The sequence below is a fragment of the Narcine bancroftii genome, chromosome 5 (assembly GCF_036971445.1).
Source record: "Narcine bancroftii isolate sNarBan1 chromosome 5, sNarBan1.hap1, whole genome shotgun sequence".
NCBI lineage: Eukaryota > Metazoa > Chordata > Chondrichthyes > Torpediniformes > Narcinidae > Narcine > Narcine bancroftii.
In genome coordinates, this window is record NC_091473.1 from 84,395,198 (window position 1) to 84,416,006 (window position 20,809).

Below are 20,809 nucleotides of genomic sequence, written 5' to 3' on the forward strand. Positions count from 1 at the left end.
CGATCTCGTATTGGCTGCACCAAGCCTTAAGGCTCAAGCCTCAAAATGTACTCCTGCTGTCTGGAATATGCCAGTCAACACCATTCCTTCACCAACATCTTTGTGTGCTGAAAGACCAATGGGTTTTGGCCAGACTAAAGTGTGCCTCTCACTGAGTCTTTAGGATTTCTGGACATCTGATTTGATGTGCATCCTTGGGAACTTTGAAATGCTTGAATCCTTCTCCTCACACTCTTAGCGAATCTGCATTCTGCAAATAAGTGGGGAATTGTCTTCACTTCATTGCAGTCATCTTTTTTTTTAAATTTTTTTATTTTTCACACCATAAATCACATTAACCATGGTACACACTTTTTCCTTTTCACACATATACAGTGCCATTTTCTCCCCCCCCCTTCCCTCCTCCCATCCCACCCTCCCTACCTCCCCCCTCCCATCCATTTAAGGTATAAAATCTAGGATACATTAAACCAGTCAGACAATGTTGTCATTCAATAAAAATACACCAGAAATTCCACTGAGTCCATTCTTTTCATATCCTTTTCCTTCCGTTAACTTAGGTAGTGATTGTCCCCGGTAGGTTTTCGTTATTGTGTTTAATGTAAGGTTCCGATATTTGTTCGAATATTTCAATATTATTTCTTAAACTATATGTTATTTTTTCTAATGGAATACATTTATTCATTTCTATATACCATTGTTGTATTTTCAAATTATCTTCCAATTTGCAGGTTGACATAATACATTTTTTTGCTACGGCTAGAGCTATCTTAACAAATCTTTTTTTTGCATCCTCCAAATCAATTCCAAATTCTTTGTTTTTTATGTTACTTAGGAGGAAGATCTCTGGATTCTTTGGTATATTGTTTTCTGTTATTTTATTTAATATCTGATTTAGATCTTCCCAAAATTTTTCTACTTTCTCACATGTCCAGATTGCATGAATTGTTGTTCCTATTTCTTTTTTACATCGAAAACATCTATCAGATACTGTTGGGTCCCATTTATTTAACTTTTGAGGTGTAATGTATAGTCTGTGTATCCAGTTATATTGTATCATACGTAACCTCGTATTTATTGTATTTCTCATCGTTCCAGAGCATAACTTCTCCCATGTTTCCTTTTTTATCTTTATATTTAAATCTTGTTCCCATTTTTGTTTAGTTTTACCATTTGTTTCCTCATTCTCCTTTTCTTGCAGTTTAATATACATATTTGTTATAAATCTTTTGATTATCATTGTATCTGTAATCACATATTCAAAGTTACTTCCCTCTGGCAAACTCAAACTGCCTCCTAATTTATCCTTCAAGTAGGATCTCAATTGGTAATATGCCAGCACTGTATCTTGAGTTATATTGTATTTATCTTTCATTTGTTCAAAGGATAAGAATCTATTACCTGAAGAACAATTTTCTATTCTTTTAATCCCTTTTTTCTCCCATTCTCTAAAGGAAAGGTTATCTATTGTAAAAGGGAGTAACTTGTTTTGCGTCAGTATTAGTTTTGGTAATTGATAATTTGTTTTATTTCTTTCTACATGAATCTTCTTCCAAATATTGAGTAGATGATGTAATACTGGAGAACTTCTATGTTGTACCAATTTTTCATCCCATTTATATAATATGTGTTCAGGTATATTTTCCCCTATTTTATCTAATTCTAATCTAGTCCAATCTGGCTTTTCCCTTGTTTGATAAAAATCTGATAGGTATCTTAATTGTGCGGCTCTATAATAATTTTTAAAGTTTGGCAGTTGTTAGCCTCCTTGTTTATACCATTCTGTTAATTTATCTAGTGCTATACTCGGTTTCCCCCCTTTCCATAAAAATTTCCTTATTATTTTCTTTAACTCCTTGAAGAATTTCTCTGTCAGTTGTATTGGCAATGCCTGAAATAGGTATAATATCCTTGGAAAAATGTTCATTTTAATACAGTTTATCCTTCCTAATAGTGTTAGTGGTAAATCTTTCCAATGCTCTAAATCGTCCTGTAATTTTTTCATTAGTGGATAATAATTGAGTTTATATAGTTGGGCGAGATTTTTGTTTATTTGTACACCTAGGTATCTTATTGCTTGCATTTGCCATCTAAATGGCGATTCCTTCTTAAATTTTGAGAAATCTGCATTATTCATAGGCATTGCTTCACTTTTATTTACATTGATCTTGTAACCCGACACTTCTCCATATTCCTTTAATTTCTTATATAATTCTTTTATTGATAGTTCTGGTTCTGTTAAGTATACTATAACATCATCCGCAAATAAACTGATTTTATATTCTTTGTCTTTTATTTTTATCCCTTTTATATTATTTTCGGTTCTTATCAATTCTGCTAGTGGTTCTATAGCTAACGCAAACAATAAAGGTGATAGTGGGCATCCCTGCCGTGTTGACCTGCTTAAGTTAAATTGCTTTGATACATGTCCATTTACTGTCACTTTCGCTAATGGTCCCTTATATAATGCTTTAATCCAATTAATATACTTCTCCGGTAAACTGAATTTTTGCAATACTTTGAACAAATAATTCCATTCTACTCTGTCAAAGGCCTTCTCTGCGTCTAAAGCAACTGCTACTGTTGGTGCTTTATTCCCTTCTACTGCATGAATTAAGTTAATAAATTTACAAATATTGTCTGTTGTGCGTCTTTTTTTGATAAATCCAGTTTGGTCTAGATTTACCATTTTCGGTACATACTCTGCTAATCTGTTTGCTAATAGTTTAGCTATTATCTTATAATCTGTGTTAAGTAAAGATATTGGTCTATATGACGCTGGTGTGAGTGGATCTTTCCCTTGCTTTAGTATTACTGTAATTATTGCTGTTTTACATGAATCTGGTAAGCTTTGTGTTTTATCAATCTGGTTGATTACTTCCAGGAGGGGCGGAATTAATAAGTCTTTAAATGTTTATAGAATTCTATTGGGAATCCATCCTCTCCTGGTGTCTTATTATTTGGTAATTTTTTTATTATCTCTTGTATTTCTACTATTCCAAATGGCTCTGTTAATTTATTTTGTTCCTCTATTTGTAGTTTTGGTAGTTCAATTTTAGTTAGAAATTCATCTATTTTGCCTTCTTTCCCTTCGTTTTCAGTTCGGTATAATTGTTCATAGAATTCTCTAAAGTTTTCCTTAATTTCTTTTGGATTTTATGTAATTTGTTTGTCTTTTTTCCTTGATGCCAATACCATTTTCTTAGCTTGTTCTGTCTTAAGCTGCCATGCTAGGATTTTGTGCGTTTTTTCACCTAGTTCATAATATTTCTCTTTTGTCTTCATTATATTCTTCTCCACCTTATATGTTTGTAGTGTTTCATATTTTATATTTTTATCTGCCAATTCTCTTCTTTTAGTTGTATCTTCTTTCATTGCTAATTCTTTTTCTATATTTACTATTTCCCTTTCCAACTGCTCTGTTTCCTGATTATAGTCCTTCTTCATCTTGGTTACATAACTTATTATTTGCCCTCTAATGAATGCTTTCATTGCATCCCATAGTATAAACTTATCTTTCACTGATTTCGTATTTATTTCAAAATACATTTTAATTTGTTTTTCAATAAATTCTCTAAAATCCTGCCTTTTAAGTAACATGGGGTTTAATCTCCATCTATACATTCTTGGAGGGATGTCCTCTAACTTTACTGTCAATATTAAGGGTGAATGGTCCGATAGTATTCTAGCTTTATATTCTGTTTTTCTTACTCTATCTTGCATACGAGCTGATAACAAAAATATGTCTTTTCTTGAGTATGTTTTATGTCTAGCTGAGTAATATGAATATTCCGTTTCCTTTGGGTGTTGTTTCCTCCATATATCCAAAAGTTGCATTTCTTCCATCGATTTAATTATAAATTTGGTTACTTTGTTCTTTCTGTTAATTTTTTTCCCAGTTTTGTCCATATTTGAATCCAAATTCAGGTTGAAATCCCCTCCTATTAATATGTTCTCTTGCGTATCTGCTATCTTCAAAAAGATATCTTGCATAAACTTTTCATCTTCTTCGTTAGGTGAATATACATTGAGTAGATTCCAAAACTCCGAATATATCTGACATTTTATCATTACATATCTCCCTGCTGGATCTATTATTTCCTCTTCTATTTTAAATGGCACATTTTTACTAATTAATATAGCTACTCCTCTTGCTTTTGAATTATACGATGCTGCTGTTACGTGTCCTACCCAATCTCTCTTTAATTTCTTGTGCTCCAATTCAGTTAAATGTGTTTCTTGCACAAATGCTATATCAATTTTTTCTTTTTTCAGTAAATTTAGCAGTTTCTTCCTTTTAATTTGGTTATGTATTCCATTAATATTTAATGTCATATAGTTCAACGTAGCCATTTTATACTTTGTTTATCTTCCCTTTCCGTTTCTCCATCATTACCTTTCCTTCTTATCCATTTCTGTTTTCTTGTTTTGAACCCTTTATAAGACAACATTCCTAAAACATCAAACATTTTCCTTATTCTCCTATTTAAAACTTCTTTAGCCCCAATCTCCCCTTCCCCTCTTGAGTTGTCCTTTATCACTTGTCAGACAACCACATCTCCCCTCTCCATTTGGATTTGCGAATTCACTCGCAAGCGTCAGCTGATTTTGCAGTGACTGCAACTCCTCCCCACCCAGCCCCCACCAGAAAAGATTTCACTTTTCATATGTAACAAAGGTCACTCTTTTAGTTCCCTCCTTATTCCCTCTATTCCATTTCCTTCCCTTATTAATTCTTGTCTATACTATCTATATTTTCCTCTAAAAACAGATACATTCATGTATGCACATTATACATATACACACATATACCTCTTTACCCACATACATATAAATCGTGGTCATTTTTACTCTTATTACATGTCTTCATCTCTCTGTTTGTTTTGTAGTTGTTCTGCAAATTTCCTTGCTTCCTCTGGATCCGAGAATAGTTTTTTTCCATAAGATCGTTTTCGATGTATTGAACTCCTTCCTCTTCTTCAGGAGTTCAAAACTTATGTGTCTTTTTAGTTCGCAGTCTTTTGTACTCTCGTTACACGTCTTCATCTCTCAGTCTATTTTGTAATTGTTCTGCAAATTTTCGTGCTTTCTCTGGATCCGAGAATAGTCTGTTTTGCTGTCCTGGAATAAATATTTTCAATACTGCTGGATGCTTTAGTATAAATTTATACCCTTTCTTCCATAAAATCGCCTTTGCTGTATTGAACTCCTTTCTCTTCTTCAGGAGTTCAAAACTTATATCTGGATAAATGAAGATTTTTTGCCCTTTGTACTCCAGTGGCTTGTTGCCCTCTCTTACTTTTTCCATTGTTTTCTCCAGTACCTTTTCTCTTGTAGTATATCTTAGGAATTTTACTAAAATAGATCTTGGCTTTTGTTGTGGTTGTGGTTTAAAGGCCACTGCTCTATGTGCCCTTTCTATTTCCATTTCTTGCTGTAGTTCTGGACATCCTAGGATCCTAGGGATCCAATCTTTTATAAACTCTCTCATATTCTTGCCTTCTTCATCTTCCTTAAGGCCCACTATCTTTATGTTATTTCTTCTGTTATAATTTTCCATTATATCTATTTTCTGAGCTAACAGTTCTTGTGTCTCTTTAACTTTTTTATTAGATTCCTCTAATTTCTTTTTTAAGTCCTCTACCTCCATTTCTACTGCTGCTTCTCGTTCTTCCACCTTGTCCATTCTTTTTCCCATTTCTGATAAGGTCATATCTATTTTATTCATTTTCTCTTCTGTATTGTTTATTCTTCTTCTTAAATCATTAAATTCTTGCGCTTGCCATTCTTTAAATGACTCCATGTATTCTTTAATAAGAGAAAGTATATCCTTTGTCTTGCCTTTCCCTTCTTCTTCTATTTCACTGTACTCTTCCTCTGGGTTGGCCATCTGTTGTTTCTTTGTTGTCCTTTTCTTCTCTTCTTTCTTGTTTTCGTTGTCTTCTATGTTCTCCTCTTGCTGCAGCTGTTCTGCAGCTGTCATTGCCGGCTGTGGAGATCGACTCCCCAGCTGGTCACCCCTCCCGTCGGTGTGTTGTTTTGCATGCGCGGTTGCGCACTTTTACTAGGCTCAGCGAGCCATTTTTGTAGTCCACTTTCTACCGACCTGAGGGAGCGGGTTTCTCTCTCCACCGCGGGCCTCTTCGAACAGGTAAGGCCTTCTCCTTCTTCTTCCGTTGTCTTCTCTTCCTCTTTTCTTACCGTTGGTTTCGATTTTTCTTTTTTCGTCGCCATCTTCTTTCCACCTTTATACTCACTTTACTTTAATTTTTATTTTTGTGCCTTTGTGTTTTCCTTTGTTTTTTCCGACTTTTCTGGAGAGGGCTGGAGTTCACCGTCCGGCCACTACTCCATCACGTGACTCCTCCATTGCAGTTATCTTGGGGTCAATGTGTGTTGTGGGTGAGATTCTGGTTGTACAGAAAGGATCTGACTGGGAGGGCTCCTCTCACCACCAGCCAGGCCGAGTCCTGGTGCTTGTGTGTGAGCACTGCCGATGAGGCATTCCACCAGATGACCTGGATAGTCTGCTGCAGGAACCACCCCACCATGTCCATCCAGTTCTTGTCTTTCAGCATCTACAGATGTTCTGTGCTGACCTCTGCTTTGTAGTCAAATGGGTTTGTCTGGAAAAACTTCCAAAAAGGATAGGTGACTGGGACATTGTGCGGCAATGTGGTTCAGGTAGATCCTCAGTAAATAGCAGCACTTTGGTGCCAAGCACAGCCTGATGCAACCACACATGATGGCTGTTATCAGGATGAGGGCCATGTTGGGAACGCTCTTGTCTCCATTGTCTGGTGACTTGGACAGGTAGCTTGTGTGTCATCTGGTGGAGACCAGAGGTTTTTGCATATTTTGGCAAAGACCAAATCCAAATGGCTACACCTGTGAAGAGAATCAGTTAGGAAAATGAAGAAAAGGGAAAATTAAAGCTTCTTATCTGAATGCATGCACCATTCATGACAAGATGGGTAAATTGATGGCATAAGTAGAAATATAAGAAGTGATCTATTAGCCATTTCAGAGATGTGTTTGCAAGTTGACCAAGACTGGGAAATTATGATTCTGGGATCTTTAACATTTTGGAATGGGTTGATAGAACAGCAAAGCAAGGGCAGTTGCTTTGTTAATACGGGTTGAGATCTGTACTGTGGTGGAAAATGATCTTGGGTCAGAAATATCTGTTTGCGAGAAATAGGAAGGGAAAGATGTCACTGGTGGGAGTCGTCATTCAGCCCCTTTCAGCACCTATGCTATAGGGATAGACTTTAAGTTAGGAACTGATATTTCCAATAATTGTGTGACTGTTGTGTAGAACATCTACAGGGAATGCTGCTGTTGGAAAGCAGCAGCAATCATCAAGGATCGATATCACCCAACACACTTTTGTGTTTTTGCGGCTGCCATCAGGAAAGAGGTATAGGTGCCACAAGACTCACACCACCAGGTTCAGGGACAGCTGCTACCCCTCCACCATCAGACTCCTCAACAATAAACTCAGTCAGGGACTCATCTAAAGACGTACTTTTGCACTTTATTGATTTTTTTTCCTCTCTGTATTGCACAGTCAGCTTATTCACATTTCTTTGTTTACATGTGTACGTTATGTAGTTTTTATATGGTTTTTATACTACCAATGTGATCATTCTGATTCACCCACAGGAAAAAGAATCGCAGGGTTGTATACTCTGAAAATAAATCTGACTGTTATAGTAATTGAAGATAAACTAGGAAATCAAATCAAAGGTAGCTTCAAGGAAGAATTTGTAGTGTATTCAGGGCAGTTTTTTTTTTGAGCAATACATTTTTGGGGGGTGGGGGAGAAGCAGATTATTTTAGACCTGGCCACGTAATGAGGCAGAACATTTCTTTCAGCCCATTTCACACTTGCCAGTGATCCCAGAAATCGAATGCCTTTCGGTCTTTAAAATGGCAAGTGGGAAAGCAAAATCTGCTCGACGCCGGCATCAGATGATGTCATCTCATGCTGGGGATTGCCGGCCTTGACCCCTAGTACAATCCCTGGCGTCAGCAGTGAAACAGGCAGCAACATTGAGGCACTTCCGATTAAAGGTAGAACAGAGCAAATGTCAGGGATAAACCCTTGCAAGTGTGAAAGGATTCAGTGTTCCAGTTAGGAGTGGTCTCGTGTGAAAGGCCAAACCGCATTCCTATCCTGGGACACTGAAGGGCCGATTTACTGGGAAGCAAGTGTGAAAGGGGCTTTAGTGATTGCAGTATGATCATTTAGGAAGGAGTTGAGAATTTCTTCTGTCAGAAGGTCTTGACACTTATAAACTTTCAACTCCAAAGAGCAGTAAAGACTGAATCATTGCATGTACTTAAGATTGAATAGGTATGCTGTCTGTAGGAGAGCTGAAGGGAATAGGCAGTAATGTGGACCTGAGGCCAACATCAGATTAGCTCTGATCTTACTGAATGGGCCACAGGGGCCATACAATTAACAGCTGCTCCTATTTCTTGTATTCTTTAAATTAATAATCACCTGGTAAAAGATTATCCAGGGAAAAAGCATTATAATATTGGTCATATTTGGTCACAGCAGGTACATAGGACCTTATAAAATATTAGAAGCAGGAGTAGGTGCAGGGCTCTTGAACTTGCTTTACCATTGAATAAGTTTTTTTTTTAATTTTTTTTTAATTTTTTATTTTTCACACCATAAATCACGTTAGCCATGATATACACTTTTTCTTTTTCACACATATACAGTGTCTTTTTCTCCCCCCACCTCCCTCCTCCCAAGCCACCCCCCCTCTCATCCATTTTAGGTATACAATCTAGGTTGCATTAAGCCAGTCAGACAATGTTGTCATTCAACAAAAATACACCAGAAATTCTACTGAGTCCATTCTTTTCTTTTCTTCTCCTTCCATCAACTTAGGTAATGTTTGTTCCCGGTAGGTTTTCGCTATTGTATTTAATGTAAGGCTCCCATACTTGTTCGAATATTTCAATATTATTTCTTAAACTATATGTTATTTTTTCTAATGGAATACATTTATTCATTTCTATATACCATTGTTGTATTTTCAAATTATCTTCCAATTTCCAGGTTGACATAATACATTTTTTTGCTACGGCTAGGGCTATCTTAACAAATCTTTTTTGTGCATCCTCCAAGTCAATTCCAAATTCTTTATTTTTTATGTTACTTAGGAGAAAGATCTCTGGATTCTTTGGTATATTGTTTTCTGTTATTTTATTTAATATCTGATTGAGATCATCCCAAAATTTTTCTACTCTCTCACATGTCCAGATTGCATGAATTGTTGTTCCCCTTTCTTTTTTACATCGAAAACATCTATTAGATACTGTTGGGTCCCATTTATTTAACTTTTGTGGTGTAATGTATAATCTGTGTAACCAATTATATTGTATCATACGTAGCCTCGTATTTATTGTATTTCTCATCGTTCCAGAACATAATTTCTCCCATGTTTCCTTTTTTATCTTTATATTTAAATCTTGTTCCCATTTTTGTTTAGTTTTACCATTTGTTTCCTCATTCTCTTTTTCTTGCAGTTTAATATACATATTTGTTATAAATCTTTTGATTAACATTGTATCTGTAATCACATATTCAAGGTTACTTCCCTCTGGTAAACTCAAATTGCTTCCTAATTTCTCTTTCAAGTAGGATCTCAGTTGGTAATATGCCAGCGCTGTATCTCCAGTTATATTGTACTTATCTCTCATTTGTTCAAAGGATAAGAATCTACTTCCTGAAAAACAATTTTCTATTCTTTTAATCCCTTTTTTTTTCCCATTTTCTAAAGGAAAGGTTGTCTATTGTAAAAGGGAGTAGCTTATTTTGCATCAATATTAGTTTTGGTAATTGATAATTTGTTTTATTTCTTTCTACATGAATCTTCTTCCAAATATTGAGGAGATGATGTAGTACTGGAGAAGTTCTATGTTGTACCAATTTTTCGTCCCATTTATATAATATGTGTTCAGGTATCTTTTCCCCTATTTTATCTAATTCTAATCTCGTCCAGTCTGGTTTTTCCCTTGTTTGATTAAAAATCTGATAGGTATCTTAATTGTGCGGCTCTATAATAATTTTTGAAGTTTGGCAATTGTAAGCCTCCTTGTTTATACCATTCTGTTAATTTATCTAGTGCTATCCTCGGTTTCCCCCCTCTCCATAAAAATTTCCTTATTATTTTCTTTAACTCTTTGAAGAATTTTTCTGTCAGTTGTATTGGCAATGCCTGAAATAAGTATAGTATCCTTGGAAAAATGTTCATTTTAATACAGTTTATCCTTCCTATCAGTGTTAGTGACCATTGAATAAGTTCATGGCTAATTTGATCTTGGTCTCCATTCTACTTTCTGATCTGGTCCAATAAACTTCAACTTTAATGAGCCAATTGGTTTATCTCAACTGTGTATGTATTCAGTGATTCAGGCTTAATAGCGGCATCATCTAAAGCGGCTCTTCAGCGCTTGACGTCCTGCTTTGCGGAAACTGCCAAAATGTTTGGCCTGGAAGTCAGCCTGAAGAAAACTGAGGTCCTCCATCAGCCAGCTCCCCACCATGACTACCAGCCCCCCCACATCTCCATCGGGCACACAAAACTCAAAACGGTCAACCAGTTTACCTATCTCGGCTGCACCATTTCATCAGATGCAAGGATCGACAATGAGATAGACAACAGACTCGCCAAGGCAAATAGCGCCTTTGGAAGACTACACAAAAGAGTCTGGAAAAACAACCAACTGAAAAACCTCACAAAGATAAGCGTATACAGAGCCGTTGTCATACCCACACTCCTGTTCGGCTCCGAATCATGGGTCCTCTACCGGCACCACCTACGGCTCCTAGAACGCTTCCACCAGCGTTGTCTCCGCTCCATCCTCAACATCCATTGGAGCGCTCACACCCCTAACGTCGAGGTACTCGAGATGGCAGAGGTCGACAGCATCGAGTCCACGCTGCTGAAGATCCAGCTGCGCTGGATGGGTCACGTCTCCAGAATGGAGGACCATCGCCTTCCCAAGATCGTATTATATGGCGAGCTCTCCACTGGCCACCGTGACAGAGGTGCACCAAAGAAAAGGTACAAGGACTGCCTAAAGAAATCTCTTGGTGCCTGCCACATTGACCACCGCCAGTGGGCTGATAACGCCTCAAACCGTGCATCTTGGCGCCTCACAGTTTGGCGGGCAGCAGCCTCCTTTGAAGAAGACCGCAGAGCCCACCTCACTGACAAAAGGCAAAGGAGGAAAAACCCAACACCCAACCCCAACCAACCAATTTTCCCTTGCAACCGCTGCAATCGTGTCTGCCTGTCCCGCATCGGACTGGTCAGCCACAAACGAGCCTGCAGCTGACGTGGACTTTTTTACCCCCTCCATAAATCTTCGTCCGCGAAGCCAAGCCAAAGAAAAAGGCTTAATAGCTCTCTAGGGCAGAGTATCCAAAGATCCATAACTCTCAACTTGCAGGGTCGACAAAGGGGAACGACATGGTAAAGTATATTTGAATGTCTATGAGTAACACACAAAATGAGCAGGAGTTGGCCAGACACGTACAACAAAGAGATCAGCTAGGGTAAATGTTGATCTCTTTCAGTTTTTGGCGACTAAATTATTAAATGGAAGAAAAAGGAAATGGCTGAGATTTAAAAAAAAAAAATTCTGTATATGGATTCATGATGGAGGAGATTGAAATGTGCCAGTAACAGTAGAAAATTTGTAAGTGGAAATACGGGATGGAGGAATTTGTTTTTAATATTTTATAATTTTTCACGCAGGCCTGTACAGTAATATACCGCATCCTGCCACCGATGGCAGTTCACAATCTCGTGTACATGTACTCCTTTTGTCTATGACTGTATATACAAGCCCGCGTCATTACCCATCCCCCTCCCCCCACCTATAAAACTAAACGATTCATTCTTAGTACAATGTCGATAACAATAACAAACACTAACATTAAGAAATGAATAAGAGTACAAATAATAAAAAAAAACAAAAAAAAAAAGAAATAGTGACTATCATGGCTCAACAGACAGCTTCCAGTTCGGTGCTTATTCTTGATTTTCCTTGATCGGGCTCCCTCCTCTCCCAATCAGGGATGGAGGAATTTAAAAACAATCGCATTCCCATAGAGCATTGGTTTTCAAACTTTTTCTTTTCATTCACAGAGCACCTATGACATAGGGATTACTTCAGGTGGTATAAGAAAATGTTTGAAAACCACTGATGTAGGGGTACCAGGCAAGCAAAATGGACTGACAAGCTATTTAAACTTAATGGTCTTAAAAAGAGTGGTTGCACTGCCACCCTTTTTAAGAGTGCTTGAAAAGATGTGTTAACTTCTTAGATACTGATCGATTGTTGTGGGTTGGAACACTTGAATTGTCAGTTCCCATTTCCTGGGTAATACTGGACAAATAATTTCTGTGCAATCAGTCATTTTTAACCTGAATTTTTAACCTGAATTTTTCCTTGTGGTTTCCTTTGGACCTACCATCCATTCTGCACTTTGATCTTCCTGCTCACTTGTTTACATACCATATTGAATATGCCAGCAGCTCCACAATCTGTCCCCTACCCCCCCCCCCCCCCCCGCCTTTCCTGACACTCTGTGCAGAGTTCATGAAGACACTTGTTACCATTGATCAAGACAGTATTTCTGGTATGGACAAAGAACAATAAATTACTGGAAGGAACTCAGTGGGTCAAACAACATTTGTGGAAGCAAATGTTTTGGGTTGAGACCATACATCAGGACTGAGTGGGGCGGGGAGGGGGGTGCGAAAGATGATCAGTACGTAGAAATGCAGGGGAAGGATGACACAGGAGCTGATAGGCAGTGGGAGGGGGAAGAATTACGGGTAGCTGGTTGGGTTTGGGCAGGTTGAGAGGGATGGAAAAAAAAATGAACAAAGGAAGAGAACCTGGGAGGACTGGTCAGAGTGGGAAAGAATGGATTTTCCCTTCTCAGGTAACCCACATCCCATTTTCCTGTCACACCTCTCTCCAGTACTTTGATGTACTGGCCACTTTTACTCTTTTCAGTCCCCCGCCAACCCCCACCCCAGTCCTGACACGGGGTCTCAACTTGAAAGGCCAACACACCCCTTTGCATCTGTAGATGCTGCGTGACCCACTGAGCTCTTTGAGCTTTTTAATTTTTTGCTGACTTTCTAGTACTTTCTCCATTTTTCAGCACTTGCCTTGTAAGTTGCCTTGTAAATTACTTCCAATGCCCTTTCAATCTCAGTGACCCATGACACACTGCATGTAACTGTCACGAATTTAAGATTAACCAAAAGTGCTGCTGGTCTCCTAATGCATATCACACTTATGCCATTAGACTTCATTGGCTCTTAGTTAGAAAGACAACTTGGTTTAAACATTCATTTACAATTTTTTTTCATGGTGTCTCCTTTGTCTCTCTTTCCTTTGGTGTAAGATGCTTCTGAAATCCATCTAACTAAGCTTTTATTCATCTACTTTTATCTCCCGCAAAGCTGAATCCGATTTTGTTTCATCTTACTCCTGTGCGCAGTGCTTTAATATGTTTTGGTGTGTAATAAGCATATAAGGGAATGCTTTTTTGTGCTTGTTAAGATTATAATTGTAAAAATATTAATCTTTCTTCTCTTCTCATTTGAAGGAAAAGGTCTTTTCCAAGTTTAGGCCAGTATTTTCCCTTAAACCAAGTGAAGTTAGTTTAAAGATAGAGTAGGGAACTCTTACTTGTTTTTTGAGTTCAAAAATTCGCTTTCAGTGAAAAGTTAGTTTTATTTGACATAAACTGATCATGTAAATTGATTAGTAAACCAATATTAAAACATTTGCAAGTAATGGTATTTTAAGAATAGTTGACAGTTCTGAACTTTTAATATTGCATGGACATCAATTACAATGTTTTAATACATCACCTCATCGCAAAATATTGAAACTTGGGGTTTTTTTTTTGTTTTTAGAAACAAAGAGTGTCCAACCTGCAGGAAAAAGCTGGTCTCCAAGAGGTCTCTGCGGCCAGATCCAAACTTTGATGCCCTAATTAGCAAAATATACCCTAGTCGAGATGAGTATGAGGCCCACCAGGAACGGGTGCTGGCCCGGATCAGCAAGCACCACAACCAGCAGGCCCTGAGCCATAGTATCGAAGAAGGACTCAAAATGCAGGCACTTAATAGGTAAGGATGGTGCAACATCAGATACTTGATAAATCACATTGAAGTGTCCGGTGCTTGTTATAATAGTCATAGAAATGCTAATGAGCGTGGTTTGGAGAGATCTCATGCAGCAGAATTCAAATGAATCCATAAAACAGTTGGAGATTTGCACTGATCAGCTGCTTAAAGAGTGGAAAGAAGCAAATAACACTTACTTCCCAAATATTCTCCAGATGGCATGTGGCGCAGTGCAGTGCATAACATGATTCAGAGGATAGAGAAAAGTACAGAAGAGTAGATTCTGAAAAAGAGAAATAGAGTAACTGAAGGCCCACAATGAAGAAAGAGCAAAGAAGCAATGAGGTGGGGAATTGAGTAAAAAGTAGGTGAGAAACCAGGACAGCCACGGCCAGAGTTTAATAAAATTAACTAATGAGACCAATGGATGTTATCCAAAAGATTTATTATTGAATAGTTCATATTAAAAAGAAAATGTATTAATTAGCTCTTGTTTGCTTCTGGGAACAATGAGGATGTTGAGGTTTTTTTAAAAAAGTTAACAATTAAGTGTATGTTGATATTAGATCTGAGTCACAGATCAACTATAATCCCTTTAAATAGCAACCAATCTCCCAGGCTCAATGGCCTGCACTTCTCCTGTTACATCTTCTCTTTATATTTCCCTTATACTAGAAATGATAGTTATTCAATATTATCCATTTTGGTTTGGGTTCCAAAGCGGAACCCCGATAAAACAGTAGTATTCCTAAGAATTAGAATGAAATATTGATGTGAAACTGCAACATCTTCCCTGTTCTTTAAGATTTGCATGCTCAAAGCTTTGATCATGTATCATTGGTGTTTAGTTACTTATTATAAGTAAATTGTAATTAATATTGATGGCTTGTTTAATTCCTGCACTGCTTTAATAGGAATCCTTATTTCGTCATACAATAGTAAGTGTACTTAAATCAATATTGAACAGTATTTACTCTGTAAATGCAACAGGGTAATTTTAATACAGTCAGAAAGTTCCTGTTCAGAAAATTCATTTCTGGTTACTTAAAACAGTGCATCTGATTAGCAGTGATAAATAGAGGTATTTAAAACTGTGTGTAAGTGGTTTAAAAAAAAATTATTCAGAGAATTTTTTTTGCATTGTTCATTGGCTGCATTTTTATAACTGAAATTAATAGTGTTTAATAAATGAGATGCTGGAGTTTTCAACAGACCCTCAGTGACCAACACGCATGGCTGTGGTCCAGTCATGTTTTTGTAGGCTGGGCCACTTTTTTTCAGAAATTGTATTGTCAGAAACTAAACCTGCATACCACTCTGTGATGCAGCTGGCCAGGATACTCTCAATAGAGCTCCAAAAGAAGGTTGACGTAAGGGTGGCCAGTAGTCTTACCTGCTTCAGTCTTCTCAGGAGGTGCAGTCGTTGTTGCAAGGAGATGCAAGTGCCCATGATAGATCACTAGTTAAGTGAACTCTAAGGAACTTGGTACTCTCCACTCTCTACTACAGAGTTGTTAATGTGTAGTGGAGGGTGGTTGTTCCAGGTCCTCCTGAAGACCGCAATAATCTCCTTAGTCTTGTCCATTTTGAAACTGGTTACACTCACACCATTTCACGTGATTTTCCACCCCTTCTTTGTAGGGCTACTTGTAGTTTTTTCTGATGAGGCCAACTACTGTTGTGTCATCTGCAAACATGATTACACTGGTGGAGCTGGACCTGAAAATGCATTCGTTGGTCAGTAGTGTGAACAGGAGTGGGCTGAGCACACGGCCCTGAGGTGCGCCAGTGCTCAGTGTGACTGTGCTAGATATTCTGCTGTCAACCTGGACAGACTTTGGTCTTTCTGTTAAGAAGTCCAGGATTCAGTTACAGAGAGGAATGTTGAGTCCCAGCCTCTGGGGAATAAACATATTAAACGCTGAACTGAAGTCTAAATGAACAGCAGCCTGACGTATGAGGCGTCTTTCTCCAGGTGGGCCAGGACTCAGTGAAGCGACAAGGCTATAGAATCATCTGTGGAATGATTTTTCTATAGGCAAATTGAAATGGGTCCAGCATCTCTAGGAGATGGGTTTAATGCTTTCCATCACCAGACACTTGAAGCATTTCATAATGGTGGAGGTTAGTGTCACAGGGCAGTAGTCATTGAGGCCTATTATATTGTTGCCCTCTTGGGTTCTGGGTTGATGGTGGCTGTCTTAACCCTATGGGAATGATGGACTGTTGCAGTGAGGTGTTGAAAATGTCTGTGAAGATCTTCATCAATTGGTCTGCGCAGTCCTTCAGTATCCGACCAGGTATGGTGTCTGATCCCACCGCCTTGTGTGGGTTCACCTTGGATGGGGTTCTCCTCACCTTAGTTTCAGCTATGCAGGGTGCTTGTTCATCAGGGGGACATGGACCTTTCTTTGGCATCATCCTGTGCTTCTCATCAAACTGTGCATAGGTGGTGTTCAGTCTGTCTGGAAGGGAGGTGTCATCTTCCTTAATTTGAAAGGTTGTCTTGTGATCTGTCATAGTTTTGATCCCTTGCCACATGTGCCCTGTATCACCAGTGTCACATAACTGTCTGTGTATCCTCACTTTGCCTTCAGGATTGTATGGAGAGTTTAGCCCTGGTTGATCTTAGTGCCATCCTATCCCCTGTCCTGAACCAGAATCACGAGCTCTGAGGAGGGCCTGGACCTTTGCATCCAACCATGGCTTCTGGTTAGCTTTGGTTGTGAAGCATTTTATCTCAGTGACATCCTCAATGCACTTGCTGATGTAACCAGTCAGTGAGCTTGTGTACTCTTCCATGTTTATATGACTGTTGTAGGTGGCCGCCTCCCTGAAACAGCTTCAGTCCGTGATCTCAAAGCAGTCTTGCAGCACTGCTATGCCCCCCACCTGCCATGTCCTGATTTCCCTGCGAACTGACCTAGTTTGCTTTGCCAGTAGTCTGTGTGCTGGGGTTAACAGGACAGATATGTGATCTGAGTGACTAAGGTGCAGACTTGTACACCCAATCTTTCCTCAGGTGGTAAAAAATTCACATGCTGTTGAAACTGTGGTAAGACTGCTTTCAGGCTGGCATGATTGAGGTCACCAGCACATTCATGACACTATCAGGTGGGAAGTCTGGGCTTTGCAGATAGCACCATAAAGCTCCTTCATGGCTTCACCCTCATTATCCGAAGGCAGAATGTAGACTGCGACAATCAGCTCGGCCGAGAATTCCCTGGGCAGGTAGAGGGGTCTGCATTTTACCAGGAGGTGATCTATCTCTGCTGAGAAGATATTCACAACAGGAACATTGGTACACCAGTTCTCGTTGATGTAAATGCACAGCTCCCTTCCTCGAATCTTGCCAGAAGCAGCAGTATCTCTGTCTGCCTTGAAAGAGATGAGTCCATCTACTTGGATCGCTGAGACTGGAATGGTATCCTGGAGCCATGTTTCTGTAATCACCAGAGCACAGCAGCCCTGCAGTTCTCCCTGGTTCAGATGCAGTCTCAGGTAATCCCTTTTCTTCTCCAGTGATCTTGCATTTGAGAGCAAGATCGTTGGGAGCGTGGTCTGAAGTTTCTTTACCGATTCCAAAGCTGCAACAGTATTATATTTCTAAATGGACAAAAAAGGCCTTTTTGTGAGTCTTTAGCAATTCCTATTACATATCTAAACATTAATTATTGCTGTTGCAAAATAAACAGGAGATAAAACTGGCGCATCTTTTTTAAGCACATCCTAATTTTTTTTTGCCTCCTCTGGTCAATGAGTCAAGTCTTTGACAATACTATGTCTCTTTCATTGAAGCAAGCCATGAATAGATTAGCCAATAATATAACTTCTCTCAAACAACCTGGGAAAAGAAGAACTTTGCACCAGTATTGTGCTGAACAGATAATTTGGAATATAGGCTATGGATAACTAAAACCATAAATTACAGTTTGAAGGATGACACTGAAATCTGTTTTTAAAATTAAAGGATGATTACAATTGTAATCTTGACATTAATTGATGATGGAGTAGAATCCTGCATTGAAGGATGTAGAGAATGGGTGAGGAGAATAGAAAGGAGAAATTTTAGATCAAGTAATATTTACAAGTTAGAAATAATTCATAAATTAAGATCAATATCAAGGTAAGAAAGAATTTCACAATTTCAGGATGTACTTCTGCATTGTCATATTTTATCGTAGTCCAAGACAGCAGATAGCTCACACTTGGAAATTCCTTTGCTACTAAAAAAAATAAATGTTGCAGTAGTCTGTTTTAGTAGTAAGTATTGGTTTGGACCCTGGACAAGTTCCTTTTCTTTTTCTAGTACTGTAATATCTTGACCGTTGAAAGGAAAGGGTAGATTGGCTTTGCTTTGTATAGAATCATTGAAACTTGTGTCACAGAGTTCCACATTCCTTTGGATCTCATGGGTTTGTACGGTTTGATCAATTTGCTACGCAGGACCTAACCAAGCACCTGACAAAAAGAGAACCTGTTGATCGCATCACCAACTTCCTCAAAAAAAATTAATTTGCACAGCCTCCACCTGGTCATAGGATGGCACTCAGCCTGGCGTATGTGTTGGAATATCTGTACTAAAGTTGAAAGTATGAGTCTTTGACTTAGCAGCAGTAATACTGACATAAATCCAAGACTGTTGTATTACTTTAGTAAGTTCTCATCAGATTTTAATATTAAACCCTTGCAGATTTTCTTTTGTCATGTAACATTATTTTTGTTCTTGATAAACCTCAAAAGTGGTGAGAGAAATGATTGGAATGGAAAGTTGATTCAAATATCTTGTTATTTTTGTATCTAGTTTTCAGGAAGAGTTTGAAGGTAGCCTCCCTTTCAGGGCTGATGCATTTTCTGAATGTAAAAAAAAATCAAATTGTCCTTGAAGTTGGCAGGATTACTTGAGCAGACAAAGGATTGCTGGTGGAACTCAGCAGGTCGGACAGCATCTATGATGGAAATAGTCAGTCAATGTTTCTGGTCTGAAATTGGGTGCAAGAAGCTGGGGAGGTACCAGACGTGATTGAGTATAGGACAGGTGTGAGACATGAAGACTGGTAGGGGGATAAACTGTTAAGAATACATGAGAAAGAAGAGTTAGAGGAAAAAAAACCAGATGGAATCAGGTGGGAATCTGGATGTGGATACTGTTACGGAGTCCAGAGGACCCCCAAAAACCACCAGCAATAGATATGCACCACAACCCAGGGTTACTTAAACAAAAAGTAGTTTTTAATTATAATTGAACAAGAAAACAGAATTAAAGTTTGACTTATTACTATCAACTTACTTAATCTACTTAATCCCCCTTCCAATACTAAGCGCAGGTGTGTGCAATGTATATTTAAGATTAGAAAAGTTCTTTGGATCACAGTTCAATCTCACGGGTTGCAGGCAATTCTTGTACTGTGCACAGAAGTTAGCATTAACAAAGTTCACCAGTCTTTGGTGCTTAACAGGCAAATGGTTAGCACTCAGGAGGGTTCTTGCTGGTTTTCAGAGAGAGATTCCTTTTCCAGGACATCCGCAACTGATTCCTTCTCAATCAGCCTTGCTGACGAAACATGCCCCCTTTAGGGTTCTCTTTCTTTCAGGTCACTTTTCAGACCGCCAGTCTTCTCCTTTGATCAGGTAGCCTTCCAAAGTTTGCCAGCTTGTCCCTCTAGAACTGATTTCTGTGACTCTCTCTGTTCCACACCCTCCCTCTCTGAGAGCAAAACGGGTTTGGCCTGCCTGTAAAGATCACATGCTCTTCCAGGCAAACTACTGAATGTTGCTACTTTGTGGCTCCTCTGCAAAAAGCATCCTGCAAAAGTCCTGCAAATATTCAGTGTTTGCTCTAGCAATTCTTCCTAAGCCACCTCTAAATACTCTGTCACAGTACCTAAACTTAGAAAAATCAATTGCATCATTAGGTTTAAGCTGTCCAGGAGGAGAATGTGTTATTCCTCAAGTTTGCATTTGTCCTCATGGTGAGGCCAAGAATTCTGTTGAGGAACACATATTAGAGAGGCACATTAGGCATTGTGGGAGTAACCATGCCTCTCCAAATACTTTTAAGTTTTTGCTTGTGAACATTTTGAATTTTAAAAAATTGTTTATTTTTGGAAGGACATTTATTCAATCTGTTAAATTGTTAGGACTAGTTATTTTGCACTGTGATTACATAATCTTGATGAATTAAAGATGCATTTTCTTATTCATCCTTTGTAAGTACTATTTGTAAATGCTGACTATGTCTGTCTGATACACAGAGCACAGAGGGTTAGAAAGCACCAGGCTGAGAATGGCAGTGGGGCAGAAGATAACGGAGACAGCTCGCACTGCAGCAATGCCTCTACCCACAGTAACCAGGAGGCTGGACCTAGTCAAAAACGTGCAAAAACTTCAGATGATTCAGGTCCAGATCTTGACACCACAAATGAGAATGGAACAGGGGATCCTGATCCAGTGACTGATGGAACCAATGAAATTGAACTGGTCTTCAGACCTCATCCCACACTTATGGAGAAAGATGAAACCGCACAGACCAGGTATGTAGATGAGGGATTATTGATCTTCATGGAATCTGATCAACTTAGAAATAGGAAAATTAAATGCTGGCAGTGAAAAACAAATTTCAAAAC

General features: G+C 38.6%; 1 protein-coding gene across 2 annotated transcripts in view; it reads left to right on the forward strand.

Moving 5' to 3' along the window:
* Positions 1-20,809, forward strand: part of rnf2 (ring finger protein 2) — a 61,015-nt gene that overhangs the window by 35,317 nt on the left and 4,889 nt on the right. For both annotated transcript variants that reach the window (XM_069938179.1, XM_069938180.1), the window contains exons 4-5: positions 13,971-14,186; positions 20,438-20,716. In XM_069938179.1, the coding sequence (XP_069794280.1) occupies positions 13,971-14,186; positions 20,438-20,716 (495 nt within the window). The remainder of the gene's footprint in view (positions 1-13,970; positions 14,187-20,437; positions 20,717-20,809) is intronic.